Source organism: Pteronotus mesoamericanus, unplaced genomic scaffold (assembly GCF_021234165.1).
Source record: "Pteronotus mesoamericanus isolate MK-2021 breed Mesoamerican mustached bat unplaced genomic scaffold, CSHL_Meso_final scaffold_125, whole genome shotgun sequence".
Lineage (NCBI taxonomy): Eukaryota > Metazoa > Chordata > Mammalia > Chiroptera > Mormoopidae > Pteronotus > Pteronotus mesoamericanus.
The window spans coordinates 8,956,820-8,977,822 of NW_026555304.1; the positions used below are offsets into that span (position 1 = coordinate 8,956,820).

At 41.8% G+C, this 21,003-nt stretch overlaps 1 protein-coding gene across 2 annotated transcripts in view; it reads left to right on the forward strand.

Moving 5' to 3' along the window:
- The window catches only part of FAM120A (family with sequence similarity 120 member A), a 125,002-nt gene that overhangs the window by 54,807 nt on the left and 49,192 nt on the right, over positions 1–21,003 (forward strand). For both annotated transcript variants that reach the window (XM_054588076.1, XM_054588077.1), the window contains exons 4-7: positions 3,213–3,341; positions 4,078–4,174; positions 16,783–16,880; positions 17,128–17,408. In XM_054588076.1, the coding sequence (XP_054444051.1) occupies positions 3,213–3,341; positions 4,078–4,174; positions 16,783–16,880; positions 17,128–17,408 (605 nt within the window). The remainder of the gene's footprint in view (positions 1–3,212; positions 3,342–4,077; positions 4,175–16,782; positions 16,881–17,127; positions 17,409–21,003) is intronic.

A 21,003-nucleotide genomic window follows, 5' to 3' on the forward strand; every position in this document is an offset into this window, starting at 1 on the left:
AGTACCATAAAAGGACAGTTTGGTCATAAACATTTGCTTTTTAATTAAACAGAATTTATTGTCTCTCCTTGAAGATAGAAAGTACATATGTTTTCAACTTTAATTTAAGTATGTTGCAATTTGACTTGTTTTTTCCTAACCATAAACATTTGAGCTAAAATAAAAATAAAACTCAAAAACTGCTCAAAGAGGAAATAAAAGGGAGAAGAAATGGGACTTCCATTAAAATATTTTTAAGCCTATCTTGAAGCTGTAAACAGTTCACTTATTTGGATTAAGTGTTAATTTTGTTTTTTATCAATAGACAAAGACAGATTACTGTAACTCATGTGTAGTTACTGCTGCAACAGGATGAGCCAGATACTATTCTGTAGTGTCTTTGGGAAGATTTAACAACATAAGGTGACAGCCCTTTATGTGGATCAACAAGGCTCAGTGTGTTTTTTTCCAGTTGAATGTACAATAGGTAGATAAATACCTCTTTGTATATGGGGTGGGGGTGGGTGGGGTGTGTGTGTGTGTGTGTGTGTGTGTGTGTGTGTGTGTAGATACAGAGAGTTATTAGTTAAGGTAGTCAGGATTTTTTGGTTTTTTCTCTCCCCATTTAATGGGTTCTGATGGTACTCAGTTTCTAAAAGGAATGTATTGTTTCCCTTACACACACACACCATGGCAAGGTTTTTAAAGAAAATACAAATTAAAAGTTGTCAAGAGTGTCAAAACTTGAGTGAATTCGATGTTTGTAAGCATATCCATACTTAAAATGTACCAGGTATCTTACTACTAAATGGAATTCTATGGTCAATTGTTTGGTAAATGTTAGTACCATCTCAATTTTAGAAATTACATCATATGCTCTTTCTTCGTAAGTTAAAGCCTCTTAATGTGCAGTGAAGCCATCGCATGCTGTCAGTCCGGTGTTCTTGGGGCAGGTTGTAGTGGCCATTATGTAATAACCACCAGGTCCTGCCCTCAGAATAAGGAATAGAGGAGTTCACCCTGAGTTAGATTTGGAAGGCTGCATCGGCAATGAAGTGGGGAGGGCAGAAGGAGTCCAGGCAATGGGGAAATTATAAAGGATGCAGGTTTATGGTGGTCTTAATTACCTACTCAGAAGGATTTGGGGGCTCATTAATTATAGGATCTGTTCACTTCAAGGATCTTTTAGCTACAGTGTTGTGGGAGGTGATAATGAAGACAAGGATATCTGTGGAAGCAAAAGCAACACACTGTCATTTTCACTTGAAGTGGGTGGGACAGTGAGTGGCTGCCCATTCATCTATGATGTCAGTGTGTGCGCCCCTAGGAGAGGTGGCTTGCATCACTCCAATAACTCCCCACCCCTGGGGCAAAGCCTTTTCATGTTTTGGCCTTTTTATGTCCAGCAAATTCTATTCTTAACATGTTAATTGTGATTTGTTTGTTCTGTATATAAAATCCTTCTAAAGTGACCAGCATTTCCAATATTGTATACAGCATAATTTTGTAATCCTAGACTTTTAGAAAGCCTCTCGACATGTGAGGCCAGCTAGCCCCCAACTGCAATGAGAGAACCCCAGGCATACCTGTCCCTGTCCCTGTCCCTGTGGTGTGCGCTCACTGAGGGAAGAATGCTGTTTTGCTGAGTGTGGGACACTGAGTGTCTAGGTCCTGGCTACCCATTCCTGGGGCTGCCACCAGCTGACCCTCCTACCTGCTCTACTATGGGACTGTTAAATACCCTGAAGGGAAAGAGTGGTTAGAACTTCTATGCCTTCCAGACTGGCTGGAATACACTGTTCCTAGGACTTCCTTACTGAGGAGCGGGTGTGTGTCCAGGGTGTTTCATTTTCACATAGAGGGACCTAGGTTTCTGGGAGTGGGTTTCTGATCCACATCCATAGACATTTCAGTGGTCCCCTGCAGTCCATTATGTGGGATTTACTGTTCTAGGAGAGTAGAACAGCTGCTTAAACATGCGAAACATCATTTCAAGGAGAAACTATTGCTTTTTCCAAAGGAAATTTAATATACTCTTGTGCATCTGAAAATTTGCATGATAAAAACTTAAAAGTGTAAATATACCTATTTTTCCAGAGGTTTCTTCCATTCCATTTGGTTAGGCTGAGTTTTTCTAATTTTCTTTTTCTTTTTTTTTTTTTTGGTTGTCTCAAAACAGCAGAAATTTATTATCTTATAGCTCTAGAAGTGACAAATCCAAAGTGGGTCTCACTGAACTAAAATCAAGGTGCCAGCAGGGCTACATTCCTTCTGGAGGCTCAGGGAGAATATTTCCCACCTTTTCTGTCTTCTAGAGGCCACCACACACTGTGGTCCTTTTTCCACAGTCAAAGCAAGCAGTGGCTCATGAGTCCTCCTCATACTTCATCTCTGAAACCAGCTTTTCTGCTTCCCTTTCCACATTGTTGGACCCCGTAATAACATTGGGCCCATCTGAATAATTCAGGGTAACAGGCTTGGCCTGAGGTCAGCTAACGGCCATGGAACAGACCACATTCACACAGGTGGTGGGAAGGAGTGCAGAGCTCTGGAGGCACAAAGATGTTAGACCTTTTTGTCCCTTTTTTAGTTTTATGCTTTGCATGACTAATTAGGAAATAAAGACATCGTTTTGTGCAATTTTTTTTAATTGTTCGAAACGTTAGTACCTAATTCATCTTTGTTTCTAAGAACACAAGGGCATAGCTATAATAATATCTCTATTTATACTTTCCTGGTATCAACTATTCTGGGACAGTAAGATACTCCTGTACTTTATTCCATGTGTCTTTCATCAGACATGTTACTCAGCAGGAAGGGATATCTGTTTCCCCCCTTGTCTTTCTGAAGTGGACTTGGATGTTTGGGACTGTGTTGTCCGGCACAGCCTCCTGGTGACTGGCATTGAAAGAAAGGATGCATCTGTGGCCCATGGCTTCACCATGGCTGTGTGCTGGTTGTAACAGGGCTCAGGGTCTTAGGCTTGACACTGATCATGAGCAGGTCACAGACGTGGTCTCAGAAGTAACAAATGGCTGTCAGATGCTTCTTAACCTAACCAGGCTGTATTTTAACAACTGAAAGGGAGAAGGCTTGAACTTCAGAGCACCAGATTTTTGGGCCCAGGAACTCACAAATGGGTAATAATTGGGCCCTTAGAATGAAATACCACCTGGAGTTTCTGGGCCCTATGTTTGGAATTAGCATGTTGACATATGTGCTTGTTTTCTCAGGTCCGGGCCCACCAGCTGGTCTTGCCGCCATGTGATGTGGTGATCAAGGCTGTGGCTGACTACGTGCGCAACATCCAGGACACCTCAGACTTGGATGCCATTGCTAAAGATGTTTTCCAGCATTCTCAGGTAGAAATGCAGGCTCCTAGGAGCACTTGCACAGTGGAGTGCACCAGGTTTGAAAGGGGCTTGAGAGGCACATGCTGGCTGGCCACGTCCAGGAGCACTGGCCCGGCTGTCAGGCCTCTGTGCTGGCCAGGAGGACTAGGACCTCACCTAGCGCCTCCAGCCTCCCCTCTGGCCTGAACAGAGGAGGGATTTAGGGAGATGAGTGGTAAGGTCTCTGTTGCTCCTGGAGTCTCCATCATGACTTGATAGGATTTCTACTAAGAAGACAGACATATCAAGTATGTCAAGTAGAAGTGTGAATCTCTGACTTGTCCTCCTTCAGGTGATGGTCAGGGGTTTCTTCCTCCTTTTGTGGAAAGTAAGGAATTTGAGGGGTCGGGGTTAGTAAGAGAGGTGAAGTTTGTGTCACTTCTGTCTCTTCATTGAAGAATTAAAATAGCTGCCCAACTTGCTAGGCATGGAAAGTAAAACCTCTTCTGGTAGCACCAGGGACCTGACCAAGGAGAAGTTGGAGAAGTTGAGGACTACATCCTAGAACTGAGGTCTCTGACTACCACTTCAGATTCTGTGTTAACTGCCGTGTTTGATTATCCTTGAAAATTTTAGTATCACTCTAAATTCTCATCAAGCCTTAAAGTCTGCAGATTTTTTTATGCATATACTGAATTATAAAAATACGTTGAAACACATGACCAGTGACATGCTAATTTACAAAGGTTTCCTATGTTTATTTCAGTCTAGAACAGATGACAAAGTTATTCGATTTAAGAGAGCAATTGGATATTATTCAGCGACTAGTAAGCCTGTGGCATTTCATCCACCACACTACTTAGGTAAGTAAGTCAAGGCCTCTGTGATGCATACTGACCATGCAGTAACCAAGGAGATTAAATATTTACCAGATAACCTTGTAGGCTGCTTCCTCAAGAGGAGATTTCTGCAGTTATACAAATAAGTGTAGCAGAACTCCTGGGCAGACTCATTAGAAATCACTGAAAGTACTGAGGAGCATAAGGAAACTTGGACACTTATGAAAGTGGAGGATAAAAGTAAGGGCATGAGGACCAAGGTTGTAGATGGTGGTGAGGCCGAAGTCTGTGTCCTTGAGGTATCCTGTTGCAGAGTATGCTGAGGACATAGAAGACCCTCCAGATCTAAAATGGTTTCATAAATGTATGGATGTGTATTTCCTCTTTTGTTGCCTTTTTCTTCGCAAAAGACCAAATTTAACTCAGAGGTTTGAAACTGTGGAATAAAAACAATTATAAACTGTTTGCGTGAAGCCTGCTTGGTAGTGACTATCTCCTGGAAGGCTCTAAACTACTAGCCTCCTTCAGAGTCAGATTGCCTTTCGTGGAGTACAAAGCAGTAAAGCTATGAGAAATCATGCTGCCAGTTGTCCCAGTGTTGCTTACTTCATATATAAGACACAGCATGTTCCTGAGACTCAGAGGAATTAGACTTTTTTTACTGGTTTCAGAAGATTAATCCCAAGGTTGAAAAATGTCCCTAATACTTGTCCTTTACATTCATTCACTTGTTCAGACACAGTGCTAATGTGTGCTGTGTACCTGGGGGACACAGAGATAAAAGGCAAGCACTGGCTGTGTGCTGTGTACCTGGGGGACACAGAGATAAAAGGCAAGCACTGGCTGTTGATGGCTGTCTCTATGGGTAGTTGATGGACAAGTGAGTGTGGATGGTGCTGATGTCATGGGAGCAAGGAGGGTGGGGGCATTGGGTTCAGGCCATATCCTTTGCTGGCTCAGCCTACTGGTAAGACTGTGGTTGGCACAGAGGCCTCCTTATGAAACAAGATTTGCTCTTCCATTGCACCCCCCACTCATTTTCTTTCTAGCAGCCAGAGAGTAGTGTTTAAAAATGTGTTGGTATATGCCACTCCCATCTCATTTGGAACAAACTCCCAGCTGCCCACTTGCTTCCTTATAGTCTGACTCCTGTTCCACTCTGCCTCTCGCTCTCCAGCCCTGGCTTTGTTCCCACCTGGAATGTGTCACACTGCTCAGGCCCTGGGGCCTCTGCACCGGCTGTGGACCTAGAGCTCTCTCTTCCTGACTTTCTGTGCTTGGGACATTCCAGTTTCTAGGCTTCACTGTCATGTCTCTGGGGTCTTCTGTCTGTATCAGTCCACCAGGCCATCATCATGTCACCTAACTTTAGTTCTCTTTACACTTCTTCACATCCACCTCCCAAACCTAAGAATATCAAGTCTGGAGGAGCCAGGACCTCACCTGCCACTTTTACTCTTGTACCTGCAGAGGGCAAGATTTGACTAAATGACTTAATTCATGATAAGTTGTTGAATCTGGAGAGTGAAATGATTGGATGTGATTTAGGAATACTCTTGGAAAGGGGGACAGGGAGTATTGGAAGGTAGGAGACTCAATACCACATATTACTTTACTATGGTTAAGGCATGACATGATGGGGATAGATCAGGGTGTCTCAGTTTTACTCCTGGCACAGGAGATGTCTAGTAGATGCCGATGAGACAGGTGAGCAACTGGGTTCTAAGGCTGTGGACATCCTGATTCCTCCCCTCCCAGCCTCAGGTGTCCTGTTTTATTAAAGTGGGATACTTACATGCATATGAGAAGATAAACTATATATATATATATACTATATATATATAGTACTTTAATTAATGTTTATTACATAGCAGGTATTGTCACTGTTATTCTTTTAGGAAGAATGGCTGGAAAAGGCAGTGAATGATTAATGTTGAATGAAAGATTAGAAAGCCTGAAAGGAGCAGGTCATAGAACATACTTCGCACTTCCTGTATTTAAGTAATATCTGGTCCTCCTCTGATAGTTGTGGTTTAAACAGTCGTTGTGCACCTCAGCCTAGAACATGTATTCCAGAGGAGGGCATTAGGAGAGAAAGGATAAAGACACTTGATTTAACATTTGGCTTTAATCTGAGAGGATGGGTTTTAAATTAGGTTTAAGTTTGAGCTTCTTAAAAATATGTAATGTTTTATAAAGTGCATTCATAGTTTAATTAAATCACCAAACAACATTTCTATGTATTTTATAAATGAAGCTGACACTCTTGAATTTTACTTTCATTTTTCAGTGTTTTATGGAAAACAGCAGTCTAATTGGTAAAGAATTTGGGATGTTTAGAGTGACATTTTGAGACAGGTTAATGTTGACAATAAGTACCTATAAATCCTTCTATAAAGCATTTTCTGATGCTTCTGACTGTTGCAGAAATCTGAATTGTAATGCAAGGCACTCATGAAGCACCAGCACAGAAGCACTAAGAGTAAGAAGCATTGGGCAGAGCTCAGGGTGGCTTGTGTGTGGTGTGGAATATCAGGATGAGATTGGAGAGACATTGGGGCAAGATTTGGAGGGTAGGTTTATTTCAAGTTACATACACACAATTTGGAGCCAGCAGAAAGGGATTCATGTAAAAATCACTTTTGTTATTTTTCTTCTGATAAGTACAGATAGAAACCAAAGTAATCTGGAGATTTGGCACTCATTGATTTTTGCCTGTATGTTCTAATTGGGTCCCACTGTGGAACTAAGTGGAGAGTGAGGACTGAAATGGAAATTGAGAGTCTAGAAACAACATGGAATGGGGGAAATGCTTTTTTGGGATCCCAAGTTAGAACCCAAGATATATTGTCCATAAAAATATTTGTATAAGCAGTAGAGGTCATAAGTAGCCTTTGCCCACTGTAGTCCATTTACATATATTTTTAAAGATTTTATTATATTTAGAGAGAGGGGAAGGGAGGGAGAAAGAGATGGAAACATCAATGTATGGTTGCCTCTCACATGCCCCCTACTGGGGACCTGGCCTGCAACCCAGGCATGTGCCCTGACTGGGAATCAATCCAGCAACCCACTGGTTTGCAGGCCGGCACTCAATCCACTGAGCCACACCAACCATGGCTATAGTCCACTAGATTATTTTTCAGGAAAAAAACTTAAGAATTTTGAACAACCAGTATTGGAACATAACTTTCTTGTTCATTATAATCTGTATTAATCACTTCAGAAATTGGAATATTATAGTATTTTTAAAGAATCATACTAAAAGCTTAAAGTATGACTAATGGGAATAAAAATGGGGAGAGCTGACTATAACCAGAGTTTTCTAAACCTGCCTGGAATTTTAGGTTCTACCATGGAACTGCTATATCAGAATCTTAATTGGCCTCAGAATTCTTTATTTTCAAAAGAAAAAGCCTTCCTGGGTAGGCCAGTATGGATTGCTTTTAGGGAATGACTGCTTTGTCTTTGTGATTTCATTCTGAGCCTGTGGTCCTTTCCCGCGCCAAGAAAACCTCAGATCTCTACACAGTTATCAGGTGGTGTAGAATTTACAGAAGGAAACACAGACGCCCCCTGTCCCATTTCTGTGAGGCCTAATGTGCAGTGTGTGGTCCTTTTCAGGATGAAAAAAAAAAGTGTTCGAATCCATGCTATGTCAGAAACTCTGTTTTGGGAACTGGAAATTTAGAGGTGATTATAATTTTGTCCTTTCCATCACAGCACTAAACATCCATTTCATCTCACTAGAGAATCACCAGTCTAAATGAAAACACAAATAAGGTATTTCAAAATTGAGTTGTTAGCAGTGTTTGGTTTCCTGGTTGAGTCAGTAGTTCTCAAACCCCAGCTGTGCTTCAGAATCATCGGAAATGCAAAATGTAGACTTTGTAGGCACAAGCTAATCTTACTATATTTGTAAAAAGCTGCCCAAGTGAAAACAAGGTCCAGTGAGTCTGAAAAAACATGTACAGTGTCTTCCTGGCCTTCCTCAGTAAAAAGAAGATGGACTCCTACTATATACCTACCATTTAATTAAATGGCCATATATACCATTTAATTAAAACGGCCAAAATCTGGAACATTGACACCACCATGCCAAACTAGAACACAGTTTGACAGTTTCTTATAAAATCAAACATACTTTTACTATAGGATCTAGTAATTATATTCCTTGGTATTTATCCAAAGGAGCTGAAAACTTAAGACCACCTAAAAACCTGCACACAGATACTTACAGCAGCTTTATTCATAGTTGCCAAAACTTGGAAGCAACCAAGATGTCCTTCAGTTGATGGATAGATTCATAAACTGTGGTATGTCCAGATAGTAGAATATTCAGCATGAAAAAGAAATGAGCTGTCAAGCCATGAGAAGACATAGAGGAACCATCAATGCAATTATTAAGTGAAAGAAGCCAGTCTGGAAAGAGTACTATATGATTCCAACCCTAGGACATTCTGGAAAAGGAAAACTGTGGAGGAAGTAAAAAGATCAGTGGTTGCCAGGAGTTAAAGGGGAGGGAGGGATGAATAGGAGGAGCACAGAGGATTTTTAGAGCAGTGAAACTGTGTTTTATAATGTAGTGTTATAAAATGGATGCATGTCCAAACCCATGGAATGCACACCAGCAGTGAATCCTAATATAAACTATGGACTTTAGTTAATAACGTATTGATACTGGCTCATCAATTATAATAAGTGTACTATAATTGTGCAAGGTGTATACTTTCTGCTAAGTTTTCTGTAAACTAAAACTGCTAAAAAAAATAATAAAGTCTATTAAACAAAGAAAGAGTAAATAGGCTCCTTAATGTGTTCTGTTAGTTCATGGCAGACATTGTGCTGAGTACTGGACAATGTGATACACCAGACAGATGTCACCCTTGCGCTTGTAGACTCATGAGAGGAGAGAGGAATGTGAAAAGGAACGTCAAGGAAGACCAACCCCATTAACCTAATCGGAGTTTGTCTCTGATTATAGTTTGGGGTGAGGTTTAGAGGTAGGGTAGAAATTTGGCAAGGTGACAATACGGAGGAAGTATATGCAAAGGAGACAGCACGTGCAAAAGTGTTGAAGAGAGAGGACAGGGTATGGAAGAAACAGAAGAAAGTGATTGGAGCACAGGAAGCAGAGGAAAGAGTGGTCAGATGATGCTTATTAGTCTGGGTTCAGTGGCCATGCACAGCTTTAGGTTTTAGACTTACTCTTAGGACCACAGAAGCTCCTTGAGGGATTTTTCATTACAAAAACAAGTTATTTTTGAAACTGTCATACACACAATATATTTATACAGGAAATAAAACAAATACTAGAGGAACATTACTAATACCACAGCCCTCTCCCCATCTCTCACTGTTACATTCCTCCTCCAGCACTGTGAATTTTGTATTAATTGTCTCCTTGCTTTTTTCTATTGTGTTTGTTCCCTGAGTACTAGTTGGAGCTGTGGAAGTTGCTGGGAAACTTCCCTGGGGAGGCTTTCTATGGAGGGCACATTTTGTAGAGAGGTCCTGAGACAGATGCTTCACACTAGGGAGAGGAGGTAGAGCCAGGAACCAGAGAGCAGTGCAGCCAGAAGAGGAATCCTGACAAGAACAATTGTCAGCAGAGGTGAGAAGGCTTCTGAGTATTCAAATCTCCCAAAATAAGTTTTAGCTTTGCAAATTCTTCTGTGCTGATGGACATGGAAGAGGGTGGGATGAGTGGCCTACACTGGTCCACCAAATACACTTGTGTTCCCTTCTATAAGGGTAGGGCTTGACATGATAGGGAGAGTTGAACAGGCTTAACCAGTTACAATAAAAGGCAAGGGAGGCACAGTGCCCCTGATCCCTTGGAATGCAAAAGTGGGGATTCTAATGGGAACCAAGGGAGGCTGCTAGGCAGCAGGACTGCATGGTAAACAGAACTGTGCAAAGAGGATCATACTGGAATAGGAGCTCTTGCCACTAGGCAAAAAACAGACTACACGATGACCATAAAGAAAGGCCCTCTGGCTCTCACGACTGCTAGGATGCTGGCAGGGGTGCACCACATCCTGACAGGCTCCCACGGCTGGCCACAATCTATCAGGCCAAGTTAGAAGTTTCCAGTTCACAAAATGCCAAACATCGGTGATTGATGAACAAAGAACAGAAATGACTACTGTCCTAACTGTAGTGGTGGGACCCTGGCTGTCAGGGCCAAGACTCAGAAAGGCACCTTTGCAAACAGGAGTGAGAGACCAGGGCCAGTCAGTGAGCTGTGGCCTGGGTTCTTTTGCTGAACGGTGTCTCTTTCTAGTGACTGAAAAGACGGATTCCAATAGCTGCACAGTCTGCACATTTGGTGCTCACCAGACTGTCCATCAACTGTCATTGTTAATAGTCTTCTTGAAAGTAAGGCTAACTTGCCAAGAACATGCCCTACCATAATGTGAGGCAATGACCAGGAGACATCACTCCTGAATGTGAAGGCACGGTTCGAAGAATGGTGTGGCGCCTGCAAGGCTTCCTCTTCAGGAAACCAGGTTGCCCAGTCAGGACCATGGTGGGAAATGTACAGAATCCTCAGTGGGACCTGCTGGGAACAAAAGGCAATGGCTTGCACACGTTTCAGGGGAGGGGTAGGGTACAGGTGAGCTGGAATGAGAGAGAACATAACTGCCCATGCTGCTCCTGCAGCTCAAACTGACCAAGAGTGAACTGACCCTCAGGATCTCATCCACCTGCCCCTTGCTTGCCCACACAGCCAGGATCACTGTGCAGGGGGGGGCACAGTATGAATCTGCATGATAACTTGCCCTGTTCCCACACAGCAGTGTACCTTTGAGACTCCCCATGATATCACATAAATTTGCCTTCCTGTTTTCAAAACTTGTCTGATATTCCACCCTGTAGATGTACTATAATCTACTTAATCATGTTGTGTAGTCATTATCTAGATTTTTATTTATTTACTTATTTTTTTCTTTTGCTGTAGCACTTAAAAAATTGTTTAGTCACCAGGCATTCAATATTATACTGTTGATATACTTTACTAATAAATATTTGAAATTTAATTCTTTTAAAATTTATGTAACATTCAGTCATAGCTTTGCTAATTAAACTCACCCTTTCCAAGATTTTTACTTAATTTTTTAATTAAGAAAAGCTTTGTAACAGAAAAGTACAAAAGATAGTGTCACAAGCAGTACTATACCCACTGAAAAGGTATAACAAATAATGTTTGCTTCACATCTTTCTTTCCTTAAAGAAATACATTAGGCTTTTCTAAAAGTCACGTGTCTTCCCTCAAACAGGTTTTTATATTTTCTAACCTAATATAGAATAAATAGTGCTTGGTTTTATTTTTGGCAATTTTTTTTTTATGAAGTGCTATGTTGTTCATGTCATTCTATACTTGATTTCTTTTTGAGAATGTGTCCATGTTCATCTTTGTTCAGTTTTTATCTTTTTAAAGCTAATGAAAATGACATTGATATCAGCCGTCAGGGTCTTACAGGGTAGATTCTGCCAGAGGAGAACAAAGATATTACGTTGAGTAGAAGGTCCTCTTCTTTCTCCTAGATCCCCAAGCAGATCATTTGAGGATCATTGGATTATCTCAGTCTGTTCCCATGACCTTTCATTCAGTTTTTAGTGAGTTTATTTTAGTTGATGTGGTATGAAATAATATAGAATGCCTGGTCTTATGGCTTTTAAAAAGGTGGTTTTTTTAAAACCCAAAAATTAGTCGTTTTGGAAGAAGTGAAAATAGGAGGTATATCCTCCTTTGATTTCAGCTGCTCTCTGGTTTAAAAGAGTGCAACGTGTGTCTTCCTGAGAGGAGAAATGTCAGTTCAACTTACCAGTGGCTTCTCATGTTGAAACAAATAGACTGTTGTTTTATGTTGTGCTTTTCTAAAATACAGAGATTGACAGAAACAGATTTATTCTGTTTTATCATAGACTTACAAAACCATGTAGGTAGCTAAATGAGAGTTGTCCTTTTCTACTTTCTGGATCTAGTCAGAATAAGCACAAGAATCCTTTGCCATTAAATGCCTATGATTCAAACTCCGATTTAGTGAACACTGGAATTGAATAGATTTGGATAAAATTTGTGATTAATCTGTCACTACCCAGATTTTTTGCTATTCAAGATTCAGGTACCAAGTGGTCCTATGAGGTCTTATATGTGCACTATTCAGACTCAGGGTCAGAAGATACAAGGGGTGCTTATATGGCCATGGAATTATTCCTGTACCCACAGTCAAGCAGCCAGGTCAACCCTTGTCTGACCCACCATAGTTCCCAGAAAGTTTTTATTTACATGGACCTGGAATGTGCTTCACTGGATTAAATTTTCCCCCTTGCTTGTCTGTCTTTCAGGTGTCACCCAGAATATGCCTGCTTGCTTTATCATGATCTTACTTTTCTTGGCCCTGTACTGAGGCTTCCATTGTGAGGACTTCTCTCCTGGACAATGGCTTAGGGCTCTTACTTGTGGGTTTTAGCTGGCACTGCAGTTCTGGGTAGCCATCAGCTGCCCCAACTCTGAGCTTCTGGTATTTACTACTCACTGGAAACTAACAGTTTTCAGTCCTTTAAAAGCTGGGGATGATTTCTGTGTCCTTCTGCTCAAAAGCCTCCTGCCTTCCCCTCAGCCTTGAGTCTGGCTCAGCCTACCAAACTGAACTCAGTAGGCCATAGCAGCCTCCTCTCAGTTCCCACTCTGGCCCTCATCCCCAGCCAGCCTTCAGAATCTACTTATGAGATAATGGAAACATGCGAAATTCTCCTTCACATTGAGACTGCATTAGGGACTCGGGCCCAGGACCCCAAGGACACCAGATGGCCAGAAGGAATGCTGAACTATAAAAATGTCACCACCCTTTTACTTTATTCTCATAAACACAGAGGTAGTTGATTTCATCTCTCGTTTAACTGCCTGCTTAAACTACTGACCTGGATGTGCATTGGATCAAGGTTTGACCACTGTTTGCCAGCGTAAGCCTGCACCCACAACCCAGATGCGAAGTAGCTACCAGGCAAAGCAGTTGGGAAAGTAATTCACCTGAATGCTAAAATGGAAAATTGAACAAACCCACCTTTTCTAAAGCATCTCCTTTTCCTGCAAGACCACTTTCCCCCCAGCTTATAAAAGCAGACAAGCAACCATGGCTGGGTGGCTTGGTTGGAGCATCATCCTCAGTCAGGGTGTGAACGGGAGGCAACTAGTCAATGTTTCATTCTCACATCAATGTTTCTCCTTTTCTTTCTAATATCAATAAACATATCTTTGTGTGAGGATTAATAAATTTTTTTAAAAATCAGCCAAGCGAAGTCAGATCCCAAGTCAATTCAGAGGACCTTTCCTCTATACTGCCTCCCTTGTGTCAAGCATGAGCTTAATAAAGTCTGGAAATTTCTCTGGGGTTTCCTTTTACTTTCTATTTTGGGGAACCAAAGAACCCCAATGCCAGTAAAAACAATTTAATCTGTATCTTAACTTCTGTAGAATATTGATGTGAGTAAATACATTTGATCCCTGCATATAAGTGCACACAGTTCAAGCGTGTGTTCAAGGATTAACTGTAAATCCACTTCAACATGGATAATGAAGTTGCAAAGTTCTGCATTGTTTTTTGCAAGCATGGAAAACTAGGGTTGGTTGGTAGGGAGTATATTGACTTATTTAATCTTTAAATTTTCAAAGGTATTTTTTTTTTTTTTTTGAGTAACACTTGAAAATCATACATCAGCACCCATGTGCATTATAGAACTTTTTAAAAATGCTAGTTTCTTATTATTTGTTTAATGTAACATCTCTATAGTAATATGCCCAGTAATAGATTAGTAATTTGTATGGTCAGGGTAGGACTGACAGTAGAACTTGTTCTTAGTTAACACTCTTCTTTTTAAAAATCTATTTTATTTTAACGTGGAGAACAGCTGGACAACTTCACACAAACACAGAAAGTAATTTGGGGTAGTGGATAAGGAATGGTGTACAGTTTACTAAGCACAGCTCTAAGGGTTGCAATGGATGCGTCTTTTCATTTTCAAAGTGGTGTTTAATACTTAAAAGATAATTTTTGAATTATGAAAATGCTTTTCATGTAGTAATTAAATAGTTGTGTCTTCAGTCCATGTATGTTTCTTAACAGAAGCCTGCCTCTCTAGTGTTTGTGAAAGGAGGAGAACAAGAAGCTAGTGGTGTTAATCTCCGCTCTGCTCTGTGAGTCGGTGTCAGTTCTGAGAAAGATACCCTTGTCATATAGAAGACAGGCTCTGATTCTGCTTTGCTGCATGAGGGCTTTGAGAACAAGAACTGATAAAAGAAAAAACATGAAATATGCACAGACAGGCCCTGGCTAATTAGGCATTCTGCGTTTTTCAGAGAAATGTAGACAAATGTAATTCACTAGTTGGACTAGGTTGTGATAGAATAGGAACTACCTCTTTGGAGTCTCAAAGGTTTATTTGAGGTCAGTGATTGTAGTATGATTTTAGAAAATGTTCTTTTCCATAGAAATGATTGCTTTTAAATTTTAAAAGAGTTTGGGTTTTTTTTGTTTTAAGGAAAGTGTGTTTTTCACGAAGTTTGTAGCATATAATGGTGAAAAAATTAGAGTGAAACAAAAATGCTCATCTTCATTTGAATGCTGATGCTGTGTTCAGCATTTCATTTTTATTACTCAGATATTAAGTATGGTAGATTAGCTATAAGAGTAGGTCAGCAAACTAAACTCTTTTTTTTAATTTAAATAACAGTATTAGAGCTTGAATGGATTTCATGATATTCTTTGACCCCAAATCTGACCACAATCTAGAATTACCTGAAAAGGGACCTTAACAGTTATAGAATCTTGTACCTTATACTTGGAGGTTTTGATCTTTATAGACTTACTATTTAATCGGGAATGTCTCATGTATGTGAATGTGATGCAAACATGTATGTATGGTGAACAAATATATGTGTGTGTACCTGTGCGACCAGCCCCATGTGTCAGCATGCCAACATAATCATCACCAGCTGCTGTCACACAGGCATTGGTTTTTGGTGGGAAGTGAAAGGCGAGTCGAGCTTTGTCTTCCTGTGAACTAGGGGCACAGGACTGTGCTTGAGTGCAGAGCATTTGGAGATGAGATCCTCTAAAAGAGTGTGACTTCTGAGGCTCGTGAGTCCTCCTGGGTAGGAAGAAGTGAGCACTGGCCTGAGCCCCAACTCTCCTGGACAGGGTGTGCTTACCTGGGCTCTACTAGGACTAGACTGGCTCAGGGAATCGGGTTAGGCATCAATGGAAGTTTTCTTTCAGAGACTGAAAGGAAGTATTTTGTGTGCTGCTATTATTATATTTAGTTAAATTAATTTGTTCATTTATTTTGGCAGTTAGTAGGGTGGCTTGTGTTTTTTGCCTGGTACCACTGAGATTCCAAGGTTGGAGAAGCACTCTGCCTGGTAAAGGACAGTGGCATTCAGGTGTCTTTAGGTTTGGTTTTGTTCTGCTTTAAAAAAAACCCTAAAAAACAAAACTAAGGAAGGTTGTGTAGCTGTGAGGGCTCCAATGGGGTCTTTTGTGTGTTCTCTTACAGTGTGTGTTTTCTCTATATCTCAGACTCCTGTGCTCCCAGGCCTGTCCTCATGGTACCTCATAGGCGCCTTATTCCTAGTCATTCAGTGAGTGAACAAAGACCTAAGGAGTCTTTTTCCTATTTTATTATATTGGTAAATAATTCTTGATATTTTTTAAGTGGCTATGACATCAGGCCACACTTATTCCTTGTCACCGAATGTGTGGGTGCAGATCACTTTGCTGATTTTACTTGTGTGGCTGACTGCACCCACCCTGCCACCTCTCCTCAGACCCACAGGGAGCCTGAGAGTCGTGGACATAGAGGTAACCAGGCTGCTGGCCAGGTTCACTGCTCTTTTGTTGCATCTTAAAGCTGACATGGGACCCAGTCCTTACTCCTCGTGGCTTCTATTCTGTGCTTTACTGTGACAGCATGAGGATGATGAGCAAATGTTAGTGTACATTAGAAGAGGTTTATAAAGTCATGCTCTGAAAGAACACAGAATCCTACCTAACTGATACTACAATGCATGTTAAAATGTATCAGTTGATCCTGGTTTTGCTAACAATGAAAATGAAACCAAAAGTAGTATAGACAGCAGTAGCCAGATTTCACTTTTTATATTTAAAAGCTTGCTAGTAGCTAAGAGCCTAGTTTGAGGTTAAACAGAGAAATTTTGTTGCTTCACAAATAGAAGGGGAAGTGTTCTGTCCCTATTTTATTCCTTAGTACCTGAGATTGAGCTTTGTCAGCAGTGAGCAGAAAGCAGGTGGCCGAGAATGCCTGTCCAGTTAAAGATGGACAATCTAAGTATTCAGGGAAACAAACAAAAGCAAAACACTGTCAGAAGTTAACTGAAAATTCTTAGAAGTTAAAATTCTAGCCCCAGAGTATAAAATTGATCATTATAAAGTATTTTTTAATGTTAAACATGATTTTCCAATGGTTTCTGAGGATTCAGGCCAGTGGTGTGTTGACACCTAAAAGGTACAGGACAGATGGAACACCTCCTGGCCACCATGATGTCTTGGGGAAGTGTTCTCTCCTCACAGTTGTTTTATTGTTTTCTCTCCGTGTTGATGAAACAGCCAGACCAAATCCGTTTGGAATGCCTGGGATAGTGCCACCGTATGTACCCCCCCAGATGCTCAACATTCCACAGACCTCTCTGCAAGCCAAGCCCATGGTAAGGCCTTTCCTTTCCTTCTGCTGCTAGTCAGTGTGCCCTGCCTTGGGGGACAGCTGGCCTTAACAGCTGCATATGCATCAAATCTTAACACTAAAATAATGTCTTAAGCTCTTGAATTGATATATAAAGCAGGTGCCAGTGTTTGTTGAATTAAAACTAAGCCAAGACCAAGAGTGCTAATGGGAGCCAGGTCCTGTAGGCAGCTTGTGCGCCAGTGACCTTTGTCCTCTGCCCTCTGTTTCAGGCTCCGCAGGGGCCCAGCCCAGGTGCTCCGGGTCAGGGTCCACACCCTTACAGCCTCGCTGAGCCGGCCCTAACTTTGGAAACAAGCGGAAAGAATCTGACTGAGCAGAACAACTACAGTAACATTCCTCATGAAGGAAAACATACTCCACTCTATGAAAGGTCCTCCCCGATCAACCCAGCTCCGAGCAGCAGCCCCAATCACGTGGACTCAGCATACTTTCCTGGTTCTTCTACGTCGTCATCTTCAGACAATGATGAAGGCAGTGGAGGAGCTACAAAGTGAGTGGTGGGTTTCTTTTGTGGCTTGAATCCGCTGGCTGGCTGGCTGGCTGGCTGGCTGGCTGGCTGGCTGGCTGACTTTCACCGAGTATTGTGCTCAGAGATCCGGTTCATTGCAGGTAGGTAAGGGGGTATCTTTGTGCCAGGACTGGGGCTCCTCAGGCATGGAGGAAAGAGGCTGTTAGACATTTCCACAGGGCTTCCCAGGCTGAAAGTCTCATCTGCCAGTCTGTGGCCTTGGCCCCTTCCTCTGCTGGAGTGGAGTTTTAGGAAAATTGGTGTATGTGATCACCAAATGTGGTGAAGTTGTCTGATTAAGTGATGCTAACCTTTACTCTGTAATGTCTCTTACTGTTTTTCCCCATCCCTCATCCCAGAAAGCATGTTAAGATGCCTGTGGCTTTCAATCTCTCAGCTCATGGACCAGTGGGATTTTCCTTTGAAAATCCTTTCCTCTGAATTTCCTTTGCCTTAATTTTTTTTTTTTTTTTGCTCCTGAGTTTAACAACTCATCGGACTATTCTTGAAATTACATTGTTCACCCAACCAAAACCCTAGAAAGCTGCCAGACCCAGGCTGGAGTTCTCCCAGAAAGGAGTATTTTATTTTATTTTAAGGTTTTATTTATTTACTTTTAGAGAGAGGGGAAGAGAGAGAGAAAAGAGGAGAGAAACATCAATGTGTGAGAGACACATTGATTGATTGCGTCCCACATGCCCCCTACTGGGGACCTGGCCTGCAACGCAGGCATGTGCCCTGACTGGGAATCGAACCAGCAACCTTTGGTTCAAAGGCTAGTACTCAGTCTACTGAGCCACACCAGCCAGGGCAGAAAGGAATATTTTAAATGTGTGCCCCTAAAGTAAATGAATTTTCAAGTACTTCATTTGTTATAATCTGATTGAGGAAGTCTTAAATGTAAAGTCCTCCTTCTTCCTTTAAAACGCCTTATGTGTCTAAGAAACGTGATTTAAATAAAAGAAAAAAGGAAAAGAAAGAGTCTTTACTTTATGTCTGCATCTCCTTTTCCTAGGTTTGAACTCTAGTTAACAGGGTAGATGCCCAGGGCTGGTTGGTACTACTTTGAATTTCTGTTGTAAGAAATCTGAGACAGTTTCCATTCTTCCTGGAAGTTCTTACTGGGTGTGTCACCTGATGCTGGAGATTTTTCCTCTTTTGTCCTTTTTTTACTCCATCTGTAAAATGGGCACTGACCTCAAATGGCAGTGACCAAGGAGTTTGCTAACATCTAGAGATTGTGAGATGTATGGAGCAGAGAAGCATAAAATTCATAAACTCTTACTCACCATGTATACAATCCTAAAGTCCTAAAATGAAGTGAAGTTATAACATTCAATCTTTTAAATTAACCTTTTGGAAAGAAAATATATTTAAGACCTACTGAGTGAGAATTTCTGTGCTGGGGTTCATTCTTTCCAAATTCTGAAACACAGACTTGAAGCAGAAGTATCTACTCTGTTGCTCAGAGTCTGTGTGGCGACAAATGTGGAAGCCAGCAGAGGCCTGGCATAGAGAGTTTTGGTGGCAGCCTTGTTCCTTCAGGTAGGGATTCAGAGATAATGGAAGTTGCTAACCTAATTTGGCAAACTGCCCAGTTAGGATGTTCATTGAACTTGGGGTAAGATTGCTTAAGAGCTCCTCCATTCTCTGGTGCAGATTCAGCTCCACCCTGTTCCCAAAGGTTCTGATCAACATTGTCTTTCCTGGAACTGTCCTCCTCTCCCGCTTCTGAGCTCTGTCACTCACTTGTCCACACTCACTACATTTTCTGGAGGAGCTTCTGGGTGGTGGACTTGGTGTAGGGTCTGAGGGGATGTCTTGCCCTCCTTGTGGTATGAAATGTGATGAAGCAGGTGGAGCCCATTCACAACTAGGAATTGAAAGATTGGATTAAGTTGTGTGGCATAGCAGTGTCTTAATTTCTTTGAATGTGCTTCTCCATTTAACAAATGAGAAATAGAACAGTTAAAACTGAGAGAAAGGAGGGAGGGAAGAGGAAATAGGGTGCGTGTGCCTGAAGCTTCGGGGTCATAAACCAGACAGAGTAGGACCTGATATCAGCCGTGGTCATAGGCATCCTTTGCTTGAGACAGGAAGCCAAGAGAAGGGTGGTGTTCTTGATTTCAGGGCGAGGATTCTAGCCTGTTCAGTGAGTTGTATGTGTGCAGTTGAGGCCATGCATAGGATAGAGGGTCGCTCTCCTAGTTCAAAACCTGGTGAGAGGTAAGTTAGGTTTAGATGTGAATAAGGATTCAGTGTGCTCTGAGGGTGGTCTTGAGGGAAAGAAATCATCCATCTATTCAGCACAGCAACATTTGAGCACTTGTGTGTACCAGTGAGCACAGTGGCAGGCAGTACAGACAGGGCGTGGTGCAGGCAGCCCCCAAAGAGGTGAACACTGATGAGTGTATGAAAAAAACACCAGATAAGAGGGGCTGGAGGCAGGAGCACTGCACTGAGAGGTGAAATTTGAGCTGTGACAGCGGGTACAGAGCTGGACAGATACAAGGGTAGAAGAAGGGGTAGTAACCTGACCAATAGGTCTAGTGAGGTTGATGCTGGATGGTGAGGAGCCTGATCTCTATTCTCAGTGAGACGTGAAATATCTACAGTGTTTGCTTAGAAAGGCCGATCTTGGTGTCATTGTCCTCCGGATGAGCAGGTATCTGGGTGGCTGGGCCATTTAGCTTGGAAATTACTCCATAGTTGGACTCCAGAACCTCTTGTAAGTTTCTGCAGATTGACTATAGAAATGTTTGTAATTGCTGCACCTAGGACCTTGAATTGTATAACATCAAGGAAGGGAGTCTCCCAGCTGGGTGTGTCCCTCTGTCACTTTATCACCCCTCATCACTCTTTCCTGTTCGATTCCCTCAGGTGTTTGCACTTCCACTGTGTATACATGGGCAGGTGAACAGTACCAGAATGTGGAGAGTCCACAGAATAAGGGACACTGACTGTTTCCCTAACAGAAATCAGTGATTTTTCTTAAAGCATGATGCTGAGGGGTAATGGGACTGTTAGACAGAATTGTCCCAGTCCCCACTAAAAAAAGGCTTTTGAATAGCAAAGCACATAAACATGCAGTTCACAGAGGTAATACAGATAGTAAAATATGAAAGGATATTCTCGTTCACAAAGAAAATCACAGGAGTGCAACTTAAAACATAAGATACCTTTTTTTAACCTATGAAATTGGCAAACATTTGTTTTTAAAGATAAGTTCAATGGAGGAAATGGGTAGAGTTGGTGGGACACAAGGTCTTAACTCTCCTGGTAGGTACTCAGCATTCGTGGTGTCCGAGAGCCTTAGGCACTCCTCCCAGAATGTTAGCAACATTGGAGCTCAGAGGTGGGTCTGAGGTGCACTGCAGCCATGTTGGCAAGAGCAGAGACATGCCCCAACTCCCAAGAATATTCTTATGTGAAAGGAAGTGCATGCTGAGGTATCCTGTGGAGTAGCTGGGTATAAAAGTGCCTACTGATTGATCTTCGGGTCCAGACAGTGGCACCATTACTCTGGGTGTATGTATATATACAAATGCATGTACCACAGGTATGTGTGTGTGCTGGG